The 26,205-nt window shown below is 38.8% G+C and overlaps 1 protein-coding gene and 2 pseudogenes across 1 annotated transcript; 2 read left to right on the top strand and 1 right to left on the bottom strand.

Annotated features, from left to right (window-relative positions):
- Positions 1–4,892: 4,892 nt before the first annotated feature.
- LOC119063454 (taste receptor type 2 member 42-like) lies at positions 4,893–5,829 on the top strand (annotated as a pseudogene).
- Positions 5,830–11,711: 5,882 nt separating this feature from the next.
- On the bottom strand, positions 11,712–12,771 carry SMIM10L1 (small integral membrane protein 10 like 1). The gene has a single exon (XM_037164807.2). The coding sequence runs from the start codon at positions 12,636–12,638 to the stop codon at positions 12,432–12,434; it is 207 nt and encodes a 68-aa protein (XP_037020702.1). The 5' UTR covers positions 12,639–12,771; the 3' UTR covers positions 11,712–12,431.
- LOC119063455 (taste receptor type 2 member 50-like) lies at positions 12,637–24,983 on the top strand (annotated as a pseudogene).
- The last annotated feature ends 1,222 nt before the right edge of the window (positions 24,984–26,205 follow it).

Below are 26,205 nucleotides of genomic sequence, written 5' to 3'. Positions count from 1 at the left end.
TATCTCCATTTCGTTTAGCTCTTTTTCTAGAGTTTTGATTTGTTCTTTCATTTGGGCCCTGTTTCTTTGTCTCCTTGTGTTGGCAGCCTCACTGTGTTGTTTCTGTGTATTAGGCAGAGCTTCTTTGACTTCATATCTTTCTAGCATGGCCTGACGTAGTAGGTGTCCTACATGGTCCAGTGGCACAGCCTCCCCTATTACCCAAACTGTGTACTCTTGGTGTGGGATGAATATATCCTCCTCTTGTAGTTGAGCCTTGGTTGCTATTGGCCAGATCAGTAGGAGGGATTTATCCAGGCCAGTCAGATGCAAGGACTGGCTGTGACCATTGACCACAAACCTCTGACCTCTGTGGAAGTTCAGCTGTGTAGGGGCAGGGTGGTGGTGCCCTAGGGTGGTGGCAGGGTCTATAGCTGTCTGCTGGATGTGCTGGCCCTGAGGTTTTCCGGGTGGTGCAGGCCAAGGTCAGCTCTCACATGTGTTTTGCCTAAGGCCACAACCTGAGATAGTTGCTACTTGGGCTGGGCTGGATTTTCCCAGGCAAAGCCAAGCTATAAATCTAGGCAGGCTGCTGCTAGTGCCAGGCCTGAGGCTCACTGAAGCCAACTGTTGCTTGTTTGAGAGGATTTAGGAAGTTATGAAGCATGAGCCAAGACCCACCATTCATATAAAAAAACAGCTTGGGTGGGCCCATAAGTTGGGTGAGGCAGAGTCTCTGGGGATCTCCAAGCAGTTCAAACAGTGTTAGCCAGATTGACAGAATCTCAGAATGGTATCAGCTTTCCATCTCTGTGGAGGGGAAGATTCAGTAAAGGGACAAAGGCTTTTGCTCTCTTTGATGCCAGACCCTTCAACATTTGCATCATAGGGGTGACAGAAGGAGAAGAGAAAGAGCAAGAAATTGGAAATCTACTTGAAAAAATAATGAAGGAAAGCTTCCTTAATTTGCTGAAAAATATAGACATGCAAGTCCAGGAAGCACAGAGTGTCCCAAGCAAGATGAATGCAAAGAGGCCCACTCCAGGCACATCATACTTAAAATGCTGAAGGTTAAAGATAAAGAGAGAATCTTAAAAGCAGCAAGAGGAAAGAAGTTAGTTACCTATAGGGGAGTTCTCATAAGAGTGTAGACTGATTTCTCAAAAGAAACTCTGTAGGCTAGAAGGGATTGGCAAGAAATACTCAAAGTTGTGAAAAGCAGGGACAACATTACTCTACCCAACAAAGCTATCATTCAGAATCAAAGGGCAGACAAAGAGTTTCCCAGTCAAGAGAAAACTAAAGGAGTTCATCATCACAAGCCATTATTTTTTACAAATGTTTTATTTATTTATTTTAGAATGGGGAGGAGAGGGGGAAAGAGAGAGAGAAGCATCAATGTGTGGTTGCCTCTCATGTGCCCCCTACTGGGGACCTGGCACACAGCCCAGGCATATACCCTAGACTGGGATCAAAACAGTGACCTTTTGATTTACAGGCCAGCACTCAATCCACTGAGCCATACCAACCAGGGCCCAAATCATTATTATATGAAATGTTAAAGGAACTTATTTAAGAAAAAGTAGATCAAAACTATGAACAATAAAATAGCAAAAATATGTATCTTTCAACAACTGAATCTAAAAAACAAACTGAGCAAACCAGAAGAGAGACAGAATCATGGATAATGAGAATGTTTTGATGGATGCCAAATGGGAGGTGGGTGTTGGGGAATGGGTGAAGAGGTGAGAGGATTAAGAAGTAGAAATAGGTAGTTACAGAATAGCCATTGGATGTAAAGTGCAATAGAGAAAATGTAATAGCCAAAGGACTTATATGTGTGACCAATGGACATGAACAATGGTGGGGGCACTGCCTAGGGGAGAGGGGGTAGAGAGGGACAAAAGGGGAAAATTCAGGACAACTGTAATAGCATAATAAATAAAATATATTTTCCTGATTTGTTTCTGATATTATGTTGTTGGTGCACAAAAATGCTTTTCAGTTTTGAATATTGATTTGTATCCTAATAAGTGAATTTGGCTGTTTTGCCAAATTCACGTATTAGGTTGAGTAGTTTTTGGTGAAGTCTATAGAGTTTTCTATGCACACTATCACGTCACCTGAAACCAATGACAATTTTACTTCCCCCTTTCCAATTTGGATGCCTTTTATTTCTTTTTCTTGTCTGATCACTGTGTCTAGGACTTCCAATACTATGTTGAATAGAAATGGTGAAAGTAAACATCCTTGTCTTGTTTCTGATCTCAGTGAGAAAAGTTTTAGTTTTTGCCCTAGTATACTGTTAGTGGGAACGTAGAATGGTGCAGCCACTGTGGAAAACAGTGTGGAATTTCCTCAAAAAAATAAAATGGAACTGCATTTTGACTTGGAAATTCCACTGCTGGAATTATACCCTAAAAATCCTGAAACACCAATTCAAAGAACCTATGTGCCCCAATGTCCCTAGCAGTGCAATTTATAATAGCCAAGTGCCATAAATAAATGAGTGAATTGAAAAACTATGTTTCATTTACACAATGGAATACTACACAGCAGAAGGAAAGGAGGAGCTCTGACCCTTTACAGCAGCACAGTAGATCTGGAGAGCATTATGCTAAGTGAAATAAGCCAGGAAGTATAAGAGAAATACTACACAACTTCACCTATAAGTGGAAGTTAATCAACAAAACAACAAGCAATCAAAATAATACCAGAGACATTGAAATAAACTGACAGTAACTGGTACAGGTGGGGAGGAATAACAAGGGAAAGAAGGGGAAGGGATGTCAAGGAACATGTATAAAGAGTCCATAGACAAAGAAAATGGGGATAGGGTAGGAGTGAGGATTCTAGGAGGGGGTAGTTGTCACAGGGGAGAGTGGTGGGAAGAAAATGGGGACAACTGTGGTTGAATAACAATAAAAAAATTAAATTAAAAATGTAATTAAAAAAAACCCAAAGCATGTAGGGCAGTCCAATCCAGAACCTGAGACAGATATGTAGTTATTACAAGTTTTTAGAAACGTGATTATTAGCTTGGGCTTTGAATCCCACTCATAGCATATGGTGCTTGTGAGTTTTATACTTGTCATTACATCTTTGAGGTTGAGTTTCTTCTTCAGTGTAACTATGACTCAAGTATTCTTTAGTGACTAAGCATTTCCTGGTTGACTTGTTATCTGGCTTTTATCGGCTGCTAGACCATGCCTACCAGTGGAGTCCTCGTCTCTGGTAGCCTTCTCCACCATGTTAGATCGTATCTAAAAACATCAGAGATCTCTGGGGTCTTCTTACTCCACTGCCTTGATATCTAGAGTTTCCTACTCACCTCTAACTCACTCCCTGGGCTGGAAGTAGTTCTCTTTCATAATGAAAAGTATCCCACATCTTGCTAGACCTGCAAGTACTTATGATTCTATATCACTTCTTGTTAGGGGCAAAAAAGACCAGAGAGCGGTGTTGGTTATATCAGTATTAGTACAGCAATCTTTCATGAGTTCATACACATGTTCAATTTCCTCTAGTTTTAAGGAGTTACTTTCTTTTCTTGCTTTTATACTTGTTTCACTAGTCAAGTCTTACTTATCTTCTTTTTTTATCTTTCTGATAGGATTGCCAACTAAGTTAGCACTCATTCCTTTAGCAAATATTTATAGAGGGCCTACTATTTGCCAAGCCCTCCCTGTTTTAGGAATTGGAAATAGATCAGTTATTGAGAATAAAACTGACTCTTCCTTCATGGAGCTTCTATGGTTGCCAAGGTTATTATGTAGGGTAAGTGCCTGATATTAAGTTTTTTATTGCTGAAGCATCGCTTTCAAAGACATCCATCCATCTTGAACAAACACATTGCCAGCTGTATGACAGAGCTGTGAGTAAAACACCGAGATAGGAAGTCAGGTCGCTCTAACCCACAAAGTTCCCCATAGAGAGTCTTGGGTCACCTAGGTAACTGACCACTTGAGTGACTCCACTTTTCTCTTCCTGGGTCCTAATTCCCACTTGTATGTTTTTAAATTTTATTTTATTATTTCATTATTTTATTTTATTATTTTATTGTTGTTCAAGTACAGTTGTCTGCCTTCCCCCCCCCACCTCTCCCCACCACCCCAGCCATTCCCAACCTCCCTTCCCTGCTTTCATCACCCATTGGTTTTGTCCATGTGTCCTTTATGGTTGTTCCTGAAACCCTTCACACTTCTCCCTCCATTATCTCCTTCCACCTCTCCTCTGGTTACTGTCAGTTTGTTCTTTATTTCAATGTCTCTGGTTATATTTTGCTTGTTTGTTTGTTTTGTTGATTAGGTTCCACTTAAGGGTGAAATCATGTAGTATTTGTCTTTTACTACCTGGCTTATTTCACTTAGCATAATGCTCTCCAGTCCCATCCATGCTGTCGCAAAGGGTAGGAGCTCCTTCTTTCTTTCTGCTGCATGGCATTCCATCATGTAAATGTACCATAGTTTTTTAATTCATTCATTTACTGATGGGCACCTAGGTTGCTTCCAGCACTTGTCTATTGTAAATTGTGCTGCTATGAACATTGGGGTGCATAGGTTCTTTTGGATTGGTGTATCAGGGTTCTTAGGATATAATCTCAGCAGTGGAACTGCCAGGTCAAAAGGCAGTTCCATTTTTAGTTTTCTGAATTCACCAATAAAGAGTGAACCTGAGAAATCCTTGCTACCCCACCCTCAATTCCAATGAAGGCAGCACCCCAAGTCTGCATTATCTCTCTTTCTCTACCTGTGACTTCCTTGTGTGGCTGTATACACTGCAGGACTTGTAATAAATCTTGCTCTTTAAATTCACTGATGGCTGTTGCTGAGGTGGGTCTTGCAATCATAAGAACCACAAGGGGTGGTCCAGATACAGCACTGGTATCAGCTTTCTGGATTCTTTTTACAGAAATGCCACCTGGAACTGAAAATATTCTTCTGATAGCTGTAGTAGAATTAATAACTGGAATTTTGGGAAATGGGTTCATTGTACTAGTTAACTGCATTGACTGGGTGAAGGGTCAAAAACTTTCATTGGCTGAGTGCATCCTCACCAGCCTGGCTCTCTCCAGAATCACTGCTGTTTGGATAACAGTATCTGATTCACTCATAATGGTGTTGTGGCCACATGTATACACCATTGAAAAACTAGCAAACTGTATTGTCATTTTTTGGACACTATCCCATCACCTGGCTGCCTGGTTTGCCACCTCTCTAAGCTGGTGGCAAACTACTTCTTTAGAATAGCCAATTTCTCCCACCCCTGCTTTGCCTGGCTGAGGTGGAGAATTAGCAAAGTGCTACTCAGACTTCCACTGGCCTCTTTGTTTTCTCTGTTTTTCAATCATGAATCAATGTATTTACTCCATTGTTTCTGGATTAATATCTCTACAAGACATGAAAAAAACTCAACATTCTGTTCAGATGTAATTAAAATTCTATATGTTAAGAGCTTGATTGTTTCTATTTTATCTACTTAATTCCTTTTCTTCTGTCGCTGATTTCACTGCTCCTTTTATTTCTCTCTTTGAGAAGACACACCAGGAAGGTGCAGATGAGCTCCAGCTCTAGGGCCTTCAGCACAGAAGCTCCTAAAAAGGCCATGAAAATGGTGGTATCTTCTCCTCCTCTTCATACTCCATTTATGTCCTTTATATCGACAGGCTGGTGTTTCCTTACAGTGAAGAAACAGGAGGCCACTCTGGTTTTCACGTTAACATTGATCATGTCTCCTTTAGGCCAGTCCTTTACCCTAATTTTGGGAAACGGTGAGCTGAGACAAGCTGCTCTGGGATGACGGTGGCACTTTAACTGCCACTTGAAAAGGGTGAAACCTTTAGCTTCATAGACCTCTCCAGAATTTTCTATACTCCAGGAGAATTAGATCAATGAGGAGACACTGCAGAGCCATTTTAACTGCTGTTTTTCTCACTGGATTCTTTTTGATACTAGTGAGCATTACAACTTTCCATAGAATGGCCTACAACTAACAATACTCAATTGGCTATAATTAGGTTCACATGTTGAGGACAGTGTGGTTTAGAAAGTATCCTTTTCAGAAAAAAGGTTAAAGATGACCTTTTATTTAATAGAAGCATATTTACATTTTAATGCCATTAAAGTTTTCTTTAATGACTAAGATTTTTAAAAAGATCTCAGTAACTACGGACAGCTCTGGCTTCTTATGACTGGGATTTTGCAGTACATGTCTCACCAGGAGTGAGCCTTCACTTCTCATGTACTAGTTTGGAGACATGAAGCTCTAAGAAGCAGATGCCTATTCCTGACAATAGCACAGAAAATGACTATTAGAAGACGAAGCCTGGGTAACAGGCTGGGCAGTGCCTACCAATGTAGTACATTCTCCCTAAAAAACCTGCAATTTTGAGACCAAGGCCTGTGCCTCCCTTTCCATCAGAAGGGCCTGTGTTAGACCTCAGTCATAATGCCCGACAAGCTCCTGCTATCCCATCCACGGCTGGTCCCATGCAGTCTGGAAAGAATTATATGCTACTCTGAGACCAAATTGTTGGAAAAATGATGGTCATAGGTTTTTTGCCAATTACTTCTTCCAAAATAAACTTTTTTATAGTCTTGAAATAGTGAATTTTATTTTTTTTTCAGTTTGCCCTCCCCTGAGAACAGGAGAGTTGCAAATAACTGGTTTCTAATGTCAGAAGAGGCTTATGCCTGAGCCCTGCCCTACACTTAGAAGTTCACCTGGGAAGATATTTTAGCATTTAGGCCATGTTGTCCTGAACTTTACTGAAAAAAGGTTTTGGTGGGAATGTAGATGGTTCAATACAGATTTCAAAGAGAGTAATGCTCATAGTTCAGGTGCTTTGTCAGCTGCTGTTGATTAACCCTCGTGTCCTCTGAGTCAGGGGCTGCCTTCATTGAGTACAGACATGAGGGGGCCATCCGCAAAACCTGTACTTACACCGTCCACTCCATTGTGGCATTGGCTAATGCTGTCTATAGAGGTCTATATTGTGCTGGATTGCCCAGGAAAAAAACATTTAAAAAACCCCAATCAGATGCTTGGTTTGATACATTTGGACAAAAATTAGATCATATGTTGTTTGGAAGGGGGTGGTTATTTTCTGAGATAAAAATCAGAGGTGACAGGCTATTTTCAATTTTAGCAATTTTGGGGAACCCAATGTAGATATAGCTTCATAAAGCAGAGGCACTATCTTAACTTGGTACCTCCATTCCTTAGCCCATGTTTAAATTAGTTTTAAAAATAATTTATTTTCCTGTTTAGAGCTAGTCTCACCTTTGAATTTTAAGACTTTTATTACATTCTTCTTTGACTTCAGTTTAAGATGCTTTCAGAGTTTTCTTTTTCCTCAATTAAAAAGCTAAAAGTTTTCTGAAAAACAAACAAACAAAAAAAAAAACCAAAACAAAAAACCCAGCTCTATTTGCAAATTAAACATTTTTGTTTATTCATTGGTTATAGTCTCTATTACTGCACCAATTTCACAGCCAAAACACTCCAGGTACAGTGTTTCACCAGTGACTTTTGCCTTTTGGTTTTGTGGTTTAATTTTTCTTTTTCATTCTTATAAAAAGGTATACCCAAACTACTTCACTCAATATATGAATAACCTATATTCCTCTTTACTGTTCATTGATGCACTCCAATACCTGTGAAGAAATCTATGTACTTCGTACTTGAAAACCATTAAGAATGGTCAAGAATTTCGTGTTTGCTGCAGAACCTAGTTTGGGCAGAGACTGGAAGGGATGGCCTCAGATGAACTGCAAATGAAATTACTAAGGATTCCATAGTGTCTTCTTTTCGTTTGTCGCAGGCACTCAATAATGTTCTTTGGCCTTTCAATGATCCCAAGAGCACTGCTGAGATTTGTATTTGTGGGGATTAGGGTGGAGGTGGCATTGACTTCTACTGCAAAGATTCATGACATGGCCTGGTGGTAATCCTACTGGGCAACAGGCCATCAAGTGTTTTTGTAAAAACTGCAAGGAAATTCCACATATCATGATAATCTAAGAAGTGGATTGATGTGACTCAATCAAACCCAAATGTTGGGAATTCTGACAGTTATTGCAAGGGTTCTTTCCTTGATCAAATTGCCTGGAAACTTCTAAGTCCTCTCTTCAGACTACTTTCCAGGTTCAAAGTTCCTGGCATTACATTTTTCTCTCCCTCTCCGTTTGCCCCTATATCCCTACACCAGGGGCGTCTAACCTTTGGCATCTCCAGGACACACTGGAAGGAGTCGTCTTGGGCCACACATTAAATACACTGTGACATGTTATCACAAAAAAATCTCGTAATGTTTTGAGTAAATTTACGATTTTGTGTTGGGCTGCATCTTTAGCCGTCCTGAGCCTCATGTGGCCTGCGGGCTGGTTTGGACACCCCGGCAAATTTCCATTCCCATCCCCTTCTGTCTCCATGTGTAAGCCCTATTTTCTTCTTGACTCTATCAAGTGCTATTGATGCTCCACCAAGAAAAGCCTCCACTGAGATATGATTGCAAGATTTTGTAATACAATTTAGTCAGGCCTCCTCAGGGCAGTGACGGGCACAGCTTCAAAATTCACGATTACCCCATCTCCACTCCTTTCCATCCTACAGAAAGCGCCCTTCCCTGTCTCCCCAACCCCTCCCTCCCTCACGGAAAAGGCAAATGACTTTGGGCAGCACGGTGTAAATTACTTGAATTTATACACCAAGTCATATTGAATACTTATAGTCTAATACATAAAACCCTCAATAAGTAAGATACTATTACCTAGGTACTACTTCTGTTTGAAAATCTGAGAAAAGAAACAGGGTTATTCAGAATTACTTAAAGTAAAAAAAAATTAAAGCCCCAGTCAAATGTATCTTTAAGAATAAATGTGAGATTCAATTGCAGCTTGGCCCGTCCCTATGACCTTGTGAGGTTATTTAAACTCTTTATGTCCCAGTTCCCTTCTCTGAAAAATAAAGTTGAAACTGCCTTCCTTATAGGGCACATATGAGAATTATGGAGATTTTAAATGTAAATAACTTTTCATAGTTCCTGGTATAAAAGCCTTAATAAATTTAAAAATGCTGATAGTAATATGCTCTTTTAGCCAAGTAATTATATGTGTCCTTACTCTCAATTTTAACAAATTATTATTCCCAAACATTTATGTTACTATGCTCAGTATTTCCCTTTCATAGTTAAAACTCTACCAGTTACTACTTCCCATCATTCTTATTAGTTACACTTCATAAACAAGTTTTTCTCTTTATTGATCAGAATTACACCACCTCTTTGCTTTGTCATGCTTGAAAAATCCCTGGCCCAATCAATATTCATGATGGACTGAAACAAATCTCAATTTATGAACAATTAAGTAGACCACCTTAATATCAGGGACAAAGATATCTTTACTTCCCTTACTGACTAATAACTATTTGTGGAAAAACCAACTAATTTGGGATTCATTCAACAATATTATGTATTTTGGAATAGACAATGTTCTAGGGGAGACAGAAGGGGACAAACAAAATCTTTGGCTTCACAGATGTTACCTGAAAGGGTGCCAAGAGGAATGAAATCACTCATAAATCAGAATTGGTTTACTCAGGGCAAAAATACTGCTTTCTCCCCTGGGAAACTTCATTGAGTTGTATCATGTGGGAAGAAAAATACACATCTAGGTTTAAGAACAATTGTGAAGAATAATTGTTAAACCAAGGAGCTTTCACTCAGTTCCGACTATATATTTGCTGACACTCCAGGCTGTACAACACAGTGTTAGCTTCTTCAGTGTAACAGAAGACAGAGCTGAAGAAAAAAGGTGGAAGGGAGGAGCATCTTCATATCTGACCACACCAGGACTCATGGCAATCACGTTCTCTAATGTTACAAACTGAGACAGCAGTGCATCTCGAGAATAGTGAGGCCCAACATCCAAAGTCCCTTGCTATCAAATTACATTTGTGACATTTTAGACTAAAATACCATAGTTCCTGTACTCTTAGCACAGCAATACGTAGTTACCAAGGAGATTTCAGAAATGTCTTACTTCATATTAAAAAATCTGATAATTAATGAATAATTAGGCAAAAATAGGGCAACCTATGACATTAACACAACCCTCAGAGTAAAACAAACTCTCTAATCTAGTCAGAGGTATCCGGGAAAAATTTAATGGAAATAGTGACATCGAAGCTTAGCCTTAAAACTCGGGCAGAGTAACCGTGGACTGGGGAGGGAAGGGTAGGACAGAAGGAAATTTAAGTAGAAAGAGAAGGACGTGCTCAACAGTGTGGCTGGGGATGAGGAGTGAAGGGCAGGAAGAACAATGACTAATATCCAGACATGGTAGCAGATGGGCTGCTTATTTTATACCCCTAGAGTATGGTTGTCTGTCTCTTGGACATAATTAGTGAAAATATAGAACACTGCAAGTAGTATAAATCTTTACCTTGGTAGATAATAGCTCCTTTCAGCTCAAAGGTCTCACCAGAATCTTCTTGGAGGCTGTTCCTCACACTCCTAGGGCTACTACCCTCCATATCTTCGTAAGGACTGAAAATCTCCACTGGAAACGTAGGCATTCCATGAGTAAGTTTTAAGTTTTATTCATACATTGAGATACTGTTACAACAAATACTATTTATTGTGCATATATTGAGCACTAAAGCAGGCTTATTTTTAATTCTCAGACTGACCGGTCAAGGTGGCTACTTTACCCATATTTAATAGTTGAGGAAACTGGGGCTGAGGCAGATGAATGGACTCACCTAAGATCACCAAACTAGAGCTTGCATTTTAACAGGGGTCTGCTAACTTAAAAACCCCATCCTTTCACCCTGGTGGCTCTTAGCCAATGGCATACATTTCAACTACATTAAAAATTAACTTAAATAAATTTCACTTAAGTGAAATAACTAATCAAATAACTATAGACAGTTAAGAGAAATCAAAATAATACTGTTAGACTGGTGTTGAAATAAAAATCAGAGGTGACAGGCTATTTTCAATTTTCAACAGCAACCCTCTACCTTTTCTCTACCCATCTCTGTTTTCTCCAGACAACCACGTTTAACTCTTAGCTGTTTCTTATTGCAGTTTTTAAATAACATGTTCAATACTGCTTTTTCTCTGATTCTCCCCCATGACACACACCTCTCCTCTCCAGCACCCCAAATTCCATAATCATGTTTTATCTGTGTTTGGTGTTCACATAACTATGACTGACTTTATGACTAGTAGTATTTGCAGTTGAGGTATGCAGTGTACTTCTTTTAACAATTTAAAATGTTTCCTGGGGTTCAAAACGCCCTCAGCTTTCTTATTTTTTAAAAACTTGCAGACCACTATCCAGACTCCCTGAAACACTAAAAATCTCAGCTCTACATTCAAACACACGAGGTAGTCTGTTTTTCTCTTTGAGACTCTGACTCTCCGTCTTAAGGCATTTCTTAACTGGCTTCCTGCTGTTCTCTTTCACTCTCCTCCCCGATTAATATAGTTACATTGCTGTTTTAGCGACTATGGCTACTCTCTAACAAAACACCATTCTCCTCACCACTGAGACTGTATCTTTCAACTTCCCCCTTTACAAGGACACCACTCCCATTCTATTTACCTCCCCCTCCTTTTAACATTCCCACTTGAAAACTATACTTTTACATCATCAACGCTGACATTTGCATTCTAGTTTATAACCATAATTAAGTATTCTCTTAAAAGAAAAAGACCATACACAACATTTACATAAATTATTATGATTATTTAAATGTTATTCATTAAATAGCCAAGCTTTGTGCTGTAACTGGAGTTTCTTCTCTTTGGCACCACGGTCTTGAACCATGCTACTCACAGGAACATTGAGATAGAGTCCATTTTCCTCCAAACCTCTGTTCAAAACCCTGCAGCATTTTACAATGTTTGGTATTAGAAGGATGGATGCTTTTCCAGTAGGTTTTTTTTTCCACTGAAAATTTCCGATGGTCTGTTTTTTCCTGTGTGATGAATATATGGCTTCCCCATCATAGCCTCAAGATCTTTAGCTTCTTAGTCATTCAGTAGTTTGTTTACAATCCAATCCAATATTCCCGAAATTTATGATCTCATTTTAATCTCAAGCACGAACTTGTATTTTACATCTTTTTCCTGAAAAATGTAGTAGCCTCCCTTCTTTATAAAACATCCCGTTCGTCCTAATTTTAAGGACGCACAGCTTCTTAAATACCGTCGTGGGCTTTAATCAAATCCTTCACTGTTCCTGGAAAATCCCGGAGGTCCTCTCTCGTTACAGCAGGATTTCTCCGACCATCTCGGGCTCTGGGCTGAGAGCGGTGCGCGCAGCCGCAGAGGGGACTCTCGCGAGACGGACGAGGCCCCGACCGCAGCTCCGCTCCGCTGCGCAACCGGGCCGCCCGGGAGTCCGCCATTGCGCCGCCCGCAGACCGTTAGCTTAGCCGCGGCTCTAAAAATGTACCTGCAAACGGATGTTGAGGATCACCGAGCCTGCCACGTAGAAGTACGGGAAATTCGTGCGCAGCTGCCAGGCTAGCTCGAAGAAGGCGAGCAGGGTGCGGGAGAGCCCCTTGCAGAATACCCCGTAGGAGGTGGGGGCCGCGGCCGGGCTCGAGACCCCGAGGACCAAGGAAGACGGAGCCGCCGCGATGGCCATGGTGTCGCTGCTTGGCGTCGAGGGTGACCTGACCGGTGGCCAGGCCGGTGAAGGGTGGGGACACTAAGCGGCGGCTGGTCTCCCTCTGCACCGCGGTGTACGGTGGCTTCCTCCCCTGCGGCTCCGCCCCTTCCTGTCTGCAGCTCTTAATAATAATTAGCATTTAGAGTTTAACATGTGGTAGTGCAAGACTGTTATTTACATATATGCCATACAGGTCATTTTACATAACATCTATGGACAGGCCATACAAATATAATTTCCACTTTAAAATACTAGTAAGCTTAAAAGGGGAAATACAAAATAAGTACGTTAATGTTTGGGAGTTAAAAACATCTATTCCTATGTTCTCTCTTTGGACTTTTTATATTCTAAAACATATCCTGGAATTGAATTTTCCCTGTATGTCTAGAAAATAATGTATACGTATTTTTATATTGTAAATTGTAAAAATTACAATTTACAATGTATTTATAATTTTGCAATGTTACAGTAAAATCAATGCAATTTTCAATGTGCTAAATGTCACCAGAAAACATCATAAACTATTGTTCTTCAAGAACTGTTGATTAACTGTACTTATCACTTACTGTGATTTACAGAAAACTTTGCTCCTAAATTAGGAAAACTTTAAAAGGGCAATCCTGGAGTGGGTGGGGGACCTGATTGAGGAACAACAGGCAAAATTTCTCAGATGCAAAATATTTGTGTTTATAGAATCCAACAATATTAATTTTAATCCTTTCTCCCTCCTCCCTCCCACCTTTTTTCCCTTCTTTCCTTTTTTTCCAATAGAGGTGAAATTACTGTAGTAAGATCTGAAACCTATAACATGTAGGCTGTGTTCTTAATGCTGTAATTAGTTTTTATTTTTCAGGTTTTCTTTTGTATAGTTATGTAAGCATTTCTTTATAGCTTCACTTGCAGTTATAAGGAGGCATTCCCTTACTTTGACCTAGAGAACGTTAAAAGGGGCGGCTGTCTTTAAAATCGTATGGATGGATATAGTAATATTGTTGAGGAAAATAAAAGTGGAAGATGTAAAGATTCAAATCAAGGCCACTCTGTGGGCCATTCTATCAGGAAATATTTAAAAGGTGGTTTAAACATACTTTTTTCCATAAATTTAATCCATCTTTTCAGAAAAGTTTTTGCCACAGTTTATATCTAGGGAATTACCCTGGGTATATGGCAAAACAAAAATAACATTGAACATATTTACTTAATAAGCTTTTGATATCTGTTATACTTTGTTAATGTAAACATTTTTGCATGCAGTATTGAATATTTTTATGGTATACACTGTGACCTAAGATAATGATAAAATATCAGACTTTTAAAAACAGGTAATCAAATTACAGCTTTGTTACTTATAGAAACTGACATTTTTTTCCTAGGTTTTCATAGAACAAGCAGGAGTTAAATAATTTTTCTTCAATCATGAACAGGCAACATTAGAAGAAATTGTATTATTACTCCTCCTTAGGTAATATTATTTTAAGGGTAGTAGCCCATTTTTTTGAGCTTATAATATGTATAAGGCATTTATTTAGGGATAAGCATTTTTCTCAATAAAGCCTCAAAGTTATCACCCCTCAAAGTATTTATTATTTGTCTCTAACAGATACAAAACTTAGAGGAACAGATGGTTAAAATAACTTCAAGACTAGCACAGTTGTGTCTGAAAAAAAAAAAAAAGAAAGCTAAACTAATGAAACTAAAAGGAATAGATCTTTACTAAGATGAAACACAGTTCAAAACAAAATAAAACCAAAGTGAAAAACATGTCTAAATGGGATTATTTTGAAATGTAAGATACACATTTTAATTTATTTTTAAGACTTCATTTATAGTTTTAAAACAGGACATGTGTACATATGATTAAATAGCACAGCTGACACAGACCAAGTGTACACTGGTATGCTTTGGAGAATGCTTTGGATATGCCGAGAGTAGTACTGGTACAGGCAGACAGTAAGAATAAGTAGAAGCCCTCTTTGGAGACAGCAGTAGTGATCGATAGGGTTGATAACAAAGGAGTCTTATGGACACTGTAGTGGCAACAACTCCCCAGTACTGACATGTGCAGTTCCAGATCTCCACTGATAGAGATCTGAATTGATGGCCCAACTCATCAAAACAGTCTCCCAACTTGGCTGGCAACTGCAGGTGGCATGCTGGACACAGGGGTGGGGCTACTGGACGTGTGAAAAGCTGTGAAAAAATGAGTTCAGGCAACCATGTGTTTATACACATACACCCCAACCAAGGGCATTGGTCTGACCATGGCCAAAGGGTCTAAACATGGTTGTGAATATGGTATTTTCTTAGTTGGAGTTCTTATATGAAGAAACAAAACAACTCTGTCTGTTTTAGATAATACGTTAAAGAAGACTGAGTAACTTGGAGAATCTATAGCCGCAGAACGAGGTCACGAGGCTCTAAAATCATCCACAATACCACAAATCACTACAGTTTGCTAGAGTGATGTTTATACTGATGCCCCATTGCAGAGAAAACCAACAGGCTGCCCTGCAGACAATGTAGACAGTTGATAATTATTTCACCAGTGTGGTGGCACTTCTTTCCTAGATTGGGTTCAGTATGGCCCCTGTTTCTTTGCCTACAGGATTCTATTTGATAGAGCATCGGCCACATTCCCACATATAATTTCAAGGGTGCCTGGGGAAGTGAATGTCTCGTTCCCACTGCCTCAAATTGGTGTGATAGCCTTAAATTGGCTTCTAATGATTGTGCCTCCTGGTTTCATGCTCTTATATAACATGTAATCTTGATTATGAACTGGACTTAGTAGCTTCTAGTGAACAAAATACAGCAAACGTGAAGGGGTGTTATATTACATTATACATATTTTGCTTATTAACAGCTAAGTAATGGCATCACTCCATATTCACATGTCAAAGGCCTAAGTTCCAGTAACTTAGAATGTGACCATTAAGAGACATGGCTTTTTAGAGGTAATTAAGTTAAAATGGTGTCATTAGGGTGGGGCCTAATCTGATATGATAGATGTTTTTATAAGAAGAGATTAGAACACAGACAACACAAAGAGGCTCAATCATGTGAGGACACAATGAGAAGATGGCCATTTGCAAGCCACAGAGAGGCCTTGCTGCCTGACAGGTCAGCAAAACAAGCTTGCTGACACCTTGATCTTGGGCTTCTAGTTGCTGGAATTATGAGAAGATCAGTTTGTTTTTTCAGCCACCAAGTCTATGGCATTTTGTTATGGTAGTGCTAGCGAGCTAACAGAGCACCCTTTCTTGCTCTTTGTTTTCTTGCTCTGAGGGAATCCAGCTGCCATATTATGAGCTGTCCATGGAGAAGACCATGTAGCAAGAAATGTGTTTTATGGCCAACAGCCAGTGAATACTTGAAGTTTGTCAACAGCCAGGTGCAAGGGCTTGGAATCAATAGCCAACCTCAAGGCCTCCAACTTGAACCTTGAGAGGACTGCAGTCTTGGCTAATTTTTTGATTTCAGCCTGTAAGAGAACCTGAACCAGTGGCGTGTAGCTAAGTTGTCCCAGATTCCTGGCCCACAGGAATGGTGAGATAATAAATACTTGTTTTAAGCTGCCAAGGTTCATGGGGTAATACAGCAATACCTAATACAATGGAGACAGATCTCACAATGTGTGCTTATCAGTCAGAGTTGAACCAAAGAAGTAGAACCACTAGGACTTGTTACCGGACGTTATCTTACATGAGTGTTGAGGCTGGCCGATTAGTTTTTCTCTGCAAGGCTGTGTAATATTTGAACCTGAAGCCAATATTTTGGCAATTGGGAAGAGAAGGTCATGAGTAGACTGCAACCCTACAAGCATAAGCTAGAACCCCACAAGGATGGATTGGATAATGTCTGTCCTTATTGCTGCTGACCTTGGTGACTAAGGTGTCCTGAAGAAGCCAAGGACATTGGTTGTGAAACTGAATGTACACAGCTGGCCCAGGAGTTATGAAAACTAGAGTGGATCCAGAGTATAGGGAGAGCAGTTGTAGGCACTGCTGCTGCTTTATGTCAGTGAGTCAAACCAGCAGATCAGCAACAAAGTGAGTGCTGAAAAAATGTAGACATGTTTTCCAGGTTTCTGTTTACTTCTGCTGCTTGGAGTCTCAACCTCAAGGATGGCCCAGTACCTCCCTACAGAACTTCCACACGATTAAGTTGGGCCTGTCCAGCATAACCTCCCTTCAGATTAACATGAAATCAACTGATTTGAGACATCAATTATATCCGAAAAGCCCTTTCCAGCAGTACCTCAACTATGATAACTTCATAACCATGATAACTTGAATGGAAAAGGTGTGAGAATGGTACAAAGTGGCTGTCACTTCACGTCTGCCCTTCAGCTGTCCGGAGAGATTCTCTCTTGTAGGACGTCTTGTGCAGGACCACACTAGAAAGGCAATTCTAGAGACCGAGGCTCATCCTAGCCTAATCGGCACATCAAAAAGCCATTTCAGTGGCTTACATAATTTCACAGGAGGCTGGGAAAATAGTTTAGTTTTCTAAAATGAATGGTCTAATAAAGCATGGCTCGAGGATTCATTTGTGAAGTGACTAAAAATAATAACATTTGTCCAATATAGTTTGCTTCTTCACTCTAACATTCACGTTTTACTCTACATTTAAAATTTACAAAACATCCCTGCTCCCATCTAACAAAAGAAGCTACCCCCCACAAATTAAGTGTCTATTTTGCATGAAAAATCACATCAAGACTTAGTGTCTTAAAATAGCAGTAATCACCATGATCTCTCATGGTGCCTAAGTCAGGAATTCAGAAATGAGTTGGGTGGTTGGGCTCTGAATCTCTTATAAGGTTACAATCAAACAGTGGTTGGAGCACATCTCGAAGGTTTCCACCAAGTGCCTGTGCTAGGAAGACTGAATAGCTGGGACATGGAAGACCTTAGTTATCTCAATTCTATTTTTATTTGGTTCTCCACATGGTATCTCCAGCATTGTAACTCAAGTTTTCAAAGGCAGATGTCCCAGGAAGAATCAGTCTTTCAACTTAGTCTACGAAGTTAGTTACTTAGTGCCTATGATCTGCATTGAAGGGTAGGGGCATTAGACTCCACCTATTTATGTAGTCTGTGTCAAAGCATTTGGTCATATTTCCAACCACAAAAATCATAAGTCTAAAAATATACTCATTTTTCCAATTTTATCCTGATTCAAATCCATCATCTCTGAATGCCATTTGTCCATTATTTGCATCATGATTCTTCCTCCATAGTTTATAATCTATAGACTATACTGTAAAACTAATGATCACCAAATGGCTTACATGAAGTAATGGGGAAAAGTAAAAGGGAAACATGAAAAGTAGTAAAAATGTATACACAACATATTTCATTTAGAGTAATGATGAAACAGCTCCAATATTTCAACAAATATTATTTATAAACTAGACAAAATATAAAAAGCAACTATTTGAAAGTACTGAAGAATGATCCAGGAAGCAGATATTGGGGAGGAGCCAACACTTGGAAGAAGGGGACAGAAGGAAGTGGGTTTCCTGTTTTTATCACTGGCCCCAGTTTGCACTGTGCAAGGTGGCTAATGTTTTAGTAGAAAACCTATAGACTTACTGGGTTAAAGAAACAGAGTACAGAGTTCAGGGTACCAAGAGCAGCAGGATCTCAGGGGAACATCTGAAAAAGAAAATGGTAAGACAAGGGTAGCTTCACTCAGTTCGAACTGGTACTAATCTTTTGCTGATCCATATACCATGTATGGGGCAGACTCCAAGAAGGACTGCTAAACTATCATAACCGTACTGACATTTCAGCTCTCATCAATTACATAAAAGACAGCAAGAAGATTTAATACTGTAGAACAAAATTACTCTCTTTTTTTCTTGAAAGCCAAAAATACATTTCATTATTTTACCTTACATATTCCTTGTCTATTCTTGTTCCCAGCATAGCTCAAATTAATTTTACAATTCCAATTTTAAGGGTTCCAATCAAGATACTGGCATAGGTAAATGTAGTACTCTAATCCTCCCTCAACCACATCAAAATTACAACTAAACTACAGAACACCTGTCATTCAAAACTGTGTGAAATCTAGCTGAACAGAAATCCTACAACTAAGGATATAAAGAAGAAGCCACATCAAAACTGGTCAGAGGGATAGAGACTCACAATGGGCCTCCTTAAGGGTGAGGGGTCATAGCTTCACACTAGGACCCCCAGCCCAGGGTTCCAGTGCCAGGAAGAGATATTTCCATAACTTTTGGTTGTAAAAACCAGATTAGATTATGGCTGAATGAGACAGAGGGCTTCTGGATCCCAGATGTCCCTATTAAAGGGCCCACATGTGGACTTGGTTGAACTCACTCACTCTGAGTTCCAGTGCTGGGGCACTGGGATATATGGCTAGCAACCAAGTAGTCTGGCATTCGGGTGAGAGCTGCAGAGGCAGCTGTCTTCCAGACAGAAGTGCTGGTAGAGGCTATTGTTACTTTATTGGGCCCTCCTTCTACAGAGCTCTTTGTTGGGCACCATATCTGAGTCTCCATCAACCTGGCTAACACTGTTTACCCCATTCTGGTGATTCCCTGAGACCCCGCCCCACCCAACTTTCAGGCGCAACTCAAGTCCGTGGCTTTTCCCTATAAACAGTGTCTCTTGGTTCATGCTTCATACTTTCCTTAAATCTCTCAAATAAGCAGCATCTGGCCTCAGTATACTCCATACCAGTTGCTAAGTGGCCCTAGTACCAGCACTAGCTGAAGTCATCCTTGGGTCACAGTTTGACCTCTCTTGGGCACCTCCAAGCCCTTCATAGTATCAGCCATCTGCAGATCATATTGCAGCTCATGCCAGGTGGTCCTGGACAGAGCACAGGTATTTTCTGAGTTTGGCCTGTACCTCCCAGGAGACCACAGAGCGAGTATACCCAATGGATAGCTTCAGACTATGTCAAAGCACCACCCTGTGTTCCAACCAGTAGGAATTGCCTTGCCTGGTTTCAGAAGCTGTAACCCACACCCCGCCCCCCTCCCATGGCTAAGGCTGAGTGAGTGACTTTCAGACCATAAGCCACTAAGGAGACAAAGCTTATCTCCCTGGCAGGAGCACTGCTTCTGCTCCTTTTACTTCATCCATAACTGGACCCCAATCCTTGACCTGTTAGCCAATGACAGGTAAGATTCCCCAAGGGGGGAACAATCTAAGACAGGCATGATCACGTGGAGGCCCCAGGGAAGGACTTGGGGGGCTATAGCAAAAGGGGGCGATGGACTCTTGCCCCTCACCTTTGACATAGCCTGAGTTCTCATTCTGTCTGCAGGAAATCTCCTAATCTCTTGGCTGCCTTACTTCCCCTGTCTGACTTAAGTCTAAAACAATGACAGATGGTGGGGCAGCCCTGTGCTGGAAAGGGAGGGTTCCCTAGGGTGATCAGGCCTGAGAAAGAATACATAAATCCTATGAAACCTGCTTTGTTAAGAATGCTCTCAATTAAATGATAAGGGTCCGAGCAGAAAATGACTTTGTTTCCCAGTTTTGAAGACCTTTAGCTAACAGACTCTAACTCAGAATAGGCCCTTGTAGTTCTTTGTATGCTATCTATTGTTTGATCCTTACTGCCTGACAATGATTAATGAACTTTACCTGTATTCCTGTGCTAATTGAACCCAATAAAAGCCTGTCTGTGCAAGGCTTGGTGCGCTGTCCCCTTGAGAGAGTGGCCAGGCCATTCCTTTTCTTCCATAGGACTCAGTGGTCTGTGTGAATTTGTCTTGTGTCTCATCCATGATGCTGTGGACACTACAGGCCAGTGTCTGAGTTAACCCATCTCCTCCACAAGGGACACGCTCAAGGAGCAGACTTAGCAGGCTCCAGAGGATTGCTGAATTAAGTCCTGTTTTGGGGGTCAGACCCTGTACATCTCATCCTCCACATGGTAACAGCTAGTCCTTGCCACCAGTCAGTCTGAGGGTAAATTTCTCCAACTGAGGTGCTAAAATCAATCAAGATTCAACAACAACAGGAGGAAATACAAAGCCCACAAAGGGGGCACACCTGCTGTGCCCAGCTCAGGTGATCTGTGATACAGGACCTTACAGGACACCTACTACACAACACCACTCTACTAAGCCCGCAGGTATAGCAGCTCTACCTAATACATAGAAACAAACACAGGGAAGCTGAGAAAATGAGGAGACAAAGAAACATATTCCAAATGAAAGAACAGAATAAAACTCCAGAAAAAAACCCTAAACAAAAAAGAGATAAGCAATCTACTAGACACAGAGTTCAAAATGCTCATAAAAATGCTCAATGAACTTTGGAAAGAGAAAATAAACTTATTGAAAACTTCAGCCAGGAAATAGGAAATGTAAAAACAAAGATAAAAAATATTAAAAAAAAACAGTCAGAAATGAGGCTACATTAACTGAAATGAAGAATATATTATAGAGGATTGAAGTAGAGTAGATTAAGCTAGGAATCAAATCAGTGATTTGTAATTAAGGAAGCAAAACACCCAATTAGAAGAGCAAAAATAAAAAAATAAAAATTATTGAGAATAATGTAAGAAGCTTCTGGGACAATGTCAACATGTGCATCACAGGCATGCAAGGAGGAGAGAGGTAGTAAAAACTGAAAACCTATTTGAAAAAATGATGAAAAATCTCCCCAACTTGGTGGAAAAACAGACATACAAGTCCAAGAAGTGCAGAGAGTACCAATCAAGATGAGCTGAAAGAGACCCACACTAAGACACAACATAATTAAAATGCAAAAGATTAAAGATAAAGACAGAATCTTAAAAGCAGCAAGAGAAAAGCAGTTAGTTACTTACAAAGGAGCTTCCATAAGACTGTCAGCTGACTTCTCAACAAAAACTTTGCAGGCCAGAAAAGACTGCCAAGAAATACTCAAGGTGATGCAAAGTAAGGGCCTACAACTAACATTGCTCTATCTACCAAAGCTATCATTTAGAATCAAATGACAGATGCAGAGCTTCCCAGACCAAAAAACAAAAAAGCTAAAAGAGTTCATCATCATTAAACTAGTATTATATGAAATGTTCAAAGGTCTTCTTTTAAGAAGAAGAATAAAAGATCAAAACTGTGAACAAAAATGGCAATATATACATATCTATTAACAATTGAATCTAAAAATCAAATTCAGAAGCAGAACAGAAACAGAATCATAGATACAGAGAACATTTTGACAATTGTCAGAAGAGAGGGCTGGGGAGATAGGTAAAAAAGGATTAGGAAGTACAAATTGGTTGTTAGAATACTTGATGAAAGTACTCCATAGGGAATATAGTAGATAATACTTTAATAGCTGTATGGTGTCAGATGCGTGTGAGATATATTGGGGTGATCACTAAGTTATGTAATGTCTTATCACTGAGGTGTACACATGAAACTAGTCAAATTATATCAACTGTAATTTAAAAATTAAAAAATGATTTAAAAATCAACTAACCACAATGGTGAGTGTTAATATCATAATTTCAATTGTGTTTCATTCATATATATGTCTGTGGTTAATCAAGTAGTACACATTTATTAATACAGCTTTGTAGCAAGCTTTAGAATTAGAAACTATAATCCTCCAGTTTTGTTCTTTTTTTCCTACAAAGTATTTATTTGTTTATTGGTTTTGATAAGTCATCTACATAAACCTCATATGCCTTTTTCTTTTTGTTATCTAAAACATAAATAAGCATTGATTTTTTCTTTTTGGAAATTTTTTTATTCAATTATTTTTAACTACAGTATTCTGTCTTTTGTTCTTAAAAAAATTCTTTTTAGTTGTTATGAGTGCTTTCATTCCCATGTACATTTAAGGAATAGTATGCACTTTCTGCAAAAATAGCCTCCTGGGATTTGATAGTGATTGTGTTAAATAAATAGATCATATACCTGTTCATCTAAAAACTCCCCTCTTAACTAGACTTTCACTGGTCCTCCTTCCTTACACAACTCTGTGATGCATTGAAAACATGATTTTGATAATTTATTCCTCTTGGTTGCTTTAGCAGGAAATCTCATCTTTTTCTACTCCTACATTGTACAATAAGTGGAAGTTCTCCCAAGTTAACTTTGAAGCATCATATAATACAAGATCAAATGGGTAAAAATCCTCAGTGCTTGTTGTGTGTATCAGACAGGCACATTAAAGCACTCTACTCAAACAATATACTTCCTCCTCACAAAGACCACCAGAAAACTTATCATGGTTACCTGATTTTTTTACCGGTGATTATATTGTGACAGAGAGTGGTTTTAAATGAGAGTACCAGATCACAGATATACAGAGCAGAGAATCTTAATATTCTTTTATGGCAGTCCAGTTCTTAGCTTACTCTCTAAAACAATATATACAAAAACTGAAAAAATAACTGATCTTAACATTTATTAATCATAAAATGTTAAGTAGTCAGAAATAAACTAAACAAAAAAATAAACTAAATTTTTGTATATAGAGAAGTCTAGACTCTTCAATAAAAACCAGATGTTCTTTTGAAGTTTCCAAAGAATATAACATTTCTGAAAATTTTTACTGAATAATTAATATTTAAATATTAAGTAGACACAAAAGGGCTTCATCAAGGCCCTAATGTGAGAGATATGTTTAACATCTATTAATAATAGGCTGAAAGGCCTGAATGAAATAAAATGGATTTCAACTTAGATGACTTCTCTAAGATTCATTGTTTTATTCAGAAAATTATGGAACAAAAATTCCTTCCATGCATGAAATGTGCAAATGTGTGTGTACATGTTTGGGTGCTTATGAGATTATAGACATTAAATTATACTTAAATGTTAGTTATTAGCAACCAAATTTTAGTGAACATTGGCCATGCAGAGGTAAGTACTCAAGAAAACCTTAGACTCTTTCTTCATAAAACTGACGTTAAAAACAGAAACACAAAAAGGAGGGATAAATGGAGATGGAAACTTGATTTTGAGTGGTGAACACACAATACAATATTACAGATGATGTGTTATAGAATTGTACACTTGAAACTTTCACAATTTTATTAACCAATATTACCCCACTGAATGAAATAAAAAAATTTAAAAATTTCATAGTAATCATGATCCTATCAATGACCAAGCTGTATTGAACAATTTATCCTTCAGTGTATATTCAATGCATTGGGTTGTTAAATTTTACTAATGACAAAGTTGAAGAGAGGTTAAACAAGAAAACTGTAAAACAATGAAAAAGAGTACATCTATATTTGCATGAGAGCAAATGAGAATTCAGCTTTCACAACATCAGTTGTGAAATATTCCAGTCTAAATAAGGGCATAAAGAATTTGAATAGAAGCTAATCTGAGCTGCTTGGGGCACAACACTGTTTTTCATAAAAAAAGCATAGTGCTCTTTCATTAGCATACTCTGGTGCTTCACTGGTAATAGAGTTTGAAAAAAACAAAAATTTTATATACATTCAAGATCAGTCGCAAATAGAACTTAAGGTCAGGATATTAAGGAAATCATGACCAGTGATATCAGACTTGGCCTTTTTTTCTAGACATGGTAAGATGATTATCGAGCATTCTTTCTATCCTGGCAATAGCTGAATCTGTTCTAGGAAATTTTGCCAGTGTCTTTATAGCCCTGGTGAATGGCACTGATCAGGTTGAGGAAAAAAAGACATCCTGCACTGATCGAATTCTCACTGCCCTGGTGGTCTCCAGAATTGGTTTGCTCTGGGTAATGTTATTAAATTGGTATGCAACTGTGTTAATCCATATTCCTATAGTTCAGAAGTAAGAACTATTTATTATATTGCCTGGACAGTAAGCAACCATTTTAGCCTCTGGTTTGCCGTTAGCCTCAGCATACTTTATTTGCTCAAGATAGACAATTTCTCCATCCTTTCCTTTCTTCATCTAAAATGGAAAGCTAGAAGAGTGGTTCTCAGGATACTGTTAGGCACTTTGGTCTTCTTGGCTTGTCACCTTGCAGTGGTGAGCACAGGGGAAAACAAATCGAATGAATATGAAGGAAGCATCACTTGGAAGATCAAATAGAAAGACATTGCACACACTTTGAACATGACTGTATTTACAATTGTATGTGTCATACCCTTTACCATGCCCCTGACAGCTTTCCTGCTGTTGATCTTTTCCCTGTGGAAACATCCCAAGAAGATGCAGCTCAGTGGCAAAGGATCTCAAGATCTGGGCACCCAGGTTCATGCAGAGCCACGCAAATTTTCATCTCCTTTCTCTTGTTATTGGTCATTTAATTCCTGGCTCAAATCACTTCAGTGTGGAATTGTAATATCTGTGAAACAATTCAGTTGGCATGTTTTGTCAGGTTCTGAGATTCCTGTATTCTTCAAGCCACTCATTCATCCTAATGAAACAGAAAGCTAAGGCAAGCTATTCTGACATTTCTGTGGCAGCTGAGGTGCTGGCTGAATGAAGGGAGTAAATGGGGAACTGTGTGTCTTCTGGAAGGGAACAAACTGATGGAGTCTGTAACATTTCATAGTTCCTGCTGCACTCATCAATGCCTACTGAACTGGATGCAGTATAGCTAAAAAAACTTTTACCTCAGCTTATCACAAATTATATATGTGTGCATGTTTGTGAAAAATACAAGAAAGACTATAAGAATGCCATATTAATTGTTTTCATGTACATAATCTAATTTTACAAAAGAATGGAAGAAATTCCTCAGGATTAAGAAGTCATGTGTGTTTCACATTCTTATTTTATGTTGACATCTTACAGTGAAAAATTCATGGTCTATGTTTATGCATTTTTAAAGACTGACAATTCATCTTAGGAGATCATTTCTATTTCCTAATGTAATTAACACCACTATTAGATACTAAATTATGCTTAGATTTTTGTTTGAAACTCCAGTGTTTGGGATGGTAAGAATATTCATTCTAGATCTCATATTGAGGATGGATGTTTGGGATAGATATTATTCCACTGTGAATTTTTATCATGGTTAAAAGAGAACAATCAGAACTGTTAAGAAAAGATGTTGATAATGAAATTAAAGAGTGACAAACATATTCAGAGTATTTTCTACATAATACAGTCAACAGTACTAGAGATTATTAGACTTAATACAAGTAGTTGAAAAGCTTAAAAAATCAAGTTAATAAGGATGAAGAAGAAAAGAACATTGTCATGACATTTTAATGCTGCTATGGTTCCACATGCAGTTAGAAGAGTCATTTCTTACAGCTTTTGAACACAGAAGACCTTTTATGAACTTGGAATCTAATGTCAGTTTATTCATTTTACCCCTAACCACATTTGGGTCCCCAAATTGCCAGTATTCTTTACCTTGTGGCCTAAAAAATTCTTTTAAACCTGACAGGTAGATTCAAATCTTCCTATAGAAAAAATATGCTTGATATGTGAATAGTAAAAATTATGGTACCTAAGTCAGTGACCTTTCTGGATATATGAAAATTACTACTTATGATATCTATATATAATTATAAAAATGTCCTAAGTATCTGTTTTTATTAAAATCTTGTGGAAAATAATAAAACAGAAAGTATGTTGACATAAATTTGGTAG

This window comes from Artibeus jamaicensis, unplaced genomic scaffold (assembly GCF_021234435.1).
Source record: "Artibeus jamaicensis isolate MK-2021 breed Jamaican fruit bat unplaced genomic scaffold, CSHL_Jam_final contig_233, whole genome shotgun sequence".
Classification (NCBI taxonomy): Eukaryota; Metazoa; Chordata; class Mammalia; order Chiroptera; family Phyllostomidae; genus Artibeus; species Artibeus jamaicensis.
This window is presented reverse-complemented; position numbering and strand designations above follow the sequence as displayed.

Coding starts and splice junctions, on each gene's coding strand:
- SMIM10L1 (XM_037164807.2), bottom strand. CDS start 12,638: ATGGCCATCGCGGCGGCTCCGTCTTCCTTGGTCCTCGGGGTCTCGAGC.